The sequence below is a fragment of the Argentina silus genome (genome assembly GCF_951799395.1).
Source record: "Argentina silus genome assembly, chromosome: 1".
Taxonomy (NCBI): Eukaryota; Metazoa; Chordata; class Actinopteri; order Argentiniformes; family Argentinidae; genus Argentina; species Argentina silus.
Window position 1 is genome coordinate 28,230,839 of NC_139655.1, and position 2,500 is coordinate 28,233,338.

The following is a 2,500-nucleotide window of genomic DNA, read 5'->3' on the forward strand; positions in this document are numbered from 1 at the left end:
TATCCCAGCTGAGCGTACCTGAGCCCACCTGCAGGTGGATCACTGACTTCCTGACAGACAGGAAGCAGCAGGTGCGGCTGGGCAAGCTTGTCTTGGAGCCCCATCAGTACCGGAGCCCCACAAGGCTGTGTGCTCTCTCCTCTACTCTTCTCCCTCTACACCAACAGCTGCACCTCTAGCCACCCTTCTGTCAAACTCCTGAAGTTCGCGGATGACACAATCCTCATTGGATTAATCTCCAATGGTGATGAGGCCGCCTACAGAGAGGAAATTGACAGCCTGGCTTCCTGGTGCAGCCAGAACTATTTGGAGCTGAACGCCCTAAAAACTGTAGAGATGGTAGTAGATTTCAGGAGAAGCCCAGCCCCAACCGCCCCCCTCATCATGTGTGACTCCCCAGTTAACACTGTGGAGTCATTCAGATTCCTGGGGACAATAGTTTCAAAGGACCTCGGGTGGGCGGAGAACATCACCTCCACCATCAAGAAGGCCCAGCAGAGGATGTTCTTCCTCTGGCAGCTGAAGAAATTCAACATGCCGCAGAAAGTGATGGTCGAGTTCTGCATGGCCATCATTGAGTCCTCATCCTCAGCTCATCGATCACCATCTGGTTCGCTGCCTCCACTGCCATGGACAAAGGCAGACTGCAGAGGACCATTCGGTCAGCCGAGAATGTCATCGGCTGCAACCTGCCACCTCTCCTGGACCTGTTCCACTCCAGGACTAGTAAGAGAGCAGGAAAGATCATAGCTGACCCTTCCCATCCTGGTCACTTCCATAGACTTCCATCCGGCAAAAGGTTCCAGTCAATCAAGACTAAAACCTTGCGCCACCTGAACAGTTTCTTCCCCATGGCAGTGGGGCTCACAAACAAGCCCCCTGCCTCTCGCTGACTCTGGGACTTCCACCCCCCCCCCCATCCTGTCACACACACAATGCACTGTAATTTGTAACTTCTAATTATTTAAACTTATTCTAATTTATAGTGTACATGCCCCATAACCATTTCACAGCCTCTGCTAAAATTTTTTTTTAATTTCTTGTCAATATTTGCTATTTGTTTTTTATGTCCATGCACCAACCTCACCAAGTCAATTTCCTGTATGTGCAAATATACTTGGCCAAATAAAATAATTCTGATTCTGATTCTGATTCTGTGCGTGTTTGTGTGTGTGTGTGTGTGTGTGTGTGTGTGTGTGTGTGTGTGACTGTGAGAAGAGAGTGAGAGAGAGAGAGAGAGAGAGAGAGATTGTGTGTGTGCTTCCTTACGTTCTTGGAAGGTGGTGAAGAGGATGCGGAAGCGGCTCTTCCGGCTGCCCTCGTCGGCCCACATGCGGATAACGCCCAGCGTGGACACCAGCATGATGTCGTTGGCCACCGTGGAGCAGTACTTGGTCTTCAGGTCCTCCACGGAGCTGCTGCCGTCGTACACCGCCACAAAGTTACGCTTGCACTCGTTGGAGTTCTGCATCTCGTAGTCCAGGAAACGCAGGTAGATCTGTAAAAGGGGTGGGGGGGGGGGAGGGGGTGATAGCGTAAGGGTTTTTAAAGAAAAAGGTGACAGAAAAAAGGGACAGAGAGCGAGAGAAAGAGAGAAGACAGAATGAGGGACAGAGGGGGGAGGGGGGGAAAGATTGAGTAGAGATAGGAGGAGAAAGGGAAGGCATTTTTTTAAGAGATAGACGATAGAGGGTGATAAATGGATATCGGACGAGCATGCGAGGGAGAGAAATAGAAAGAGGAGAGAGAGAGTTTTTAGACATTGTCATATTCCATTCATATTCCATCTATATGTATGTCATTACCTTTGAGCTCCAGTGACTGATGCAGCTATAAGGGTCTTATCATCGGAGGATGAAGTCATTTCATGTCATTACATGTCCTTATATCAAACGATGACAAATACACTCAAATAGAGAGAGGGAGTATGGTTGTTATGGGTCTAAGCTCTGGGCATTCATGTCTGTGTGCATCGGCTGGATGGAGCTAACAGAGGATCATCATACTCCTGTGACTGGAGGCCCAAAATGTTCTGGATGAAACATAGAGAGCAGAGAGAAGTGCTCTCACTCCATAGCGTTCAACAAGGCAAAACTCATACTTCTACTCATCATCATAGCCTTGGGAGTGTGTTTGAAATACTGATTAATGACTACACGTTTGAATATGACAACCCTTATTTCACAGAACTGTCACTGTAATGAAATGAAAGTCACACTTTGTGACATCTTCACCATGGCCAATATGTCGGAATTTGTAATGTTTGCCCGAAATAGTAGTCATTACCTCTTCTCACCAAGTCATCATTTAAGTTTCTTGAAGTGACTTAGTTTATTTAAGTGATCCCATTCATGTATACTGGTATGGCTAAATGCTAGCCCTGAAGCCAGCCAAACAAAGAATGAAAATATGACCGAAACAAGTGTCTGGATGAGCCTGCAACACTCCAAGTAAGTAGAAAACGATGTCTAAATGTCGAAAAACCTGAACTATCCATTTA

At 47.2% G+C, this 2,500-nt stretch overlaps 1 protein-coding gene across 1 annotated transcript in view; it reads right to left on the reverse strand.

Annotated features, from left to right (window-relative positions):
* neto1l (neuropilin (NRP) and tolloid (TLL)-like 1, like) overlaps nucleotides 1-2,500 on the reverse strand; it is a gene marked incomplete at both ends in the record, with an annotated part of 58,949 nt that overhangs the window by 10,408 nt on the left and 46,041 nt on the right. Inside the window, one exon of the mRNA XM_083673297.1 lies at nucleotides 1,270-1,498. Within this exon, the coding sequence (XP_083529423.1) occupies nucleotides 1,270-1,498 (229 nt within the window). The remainder of the gene's footprint in view (nucleotides 1-1,269; nucleotides 1,499-2,500) is intronic.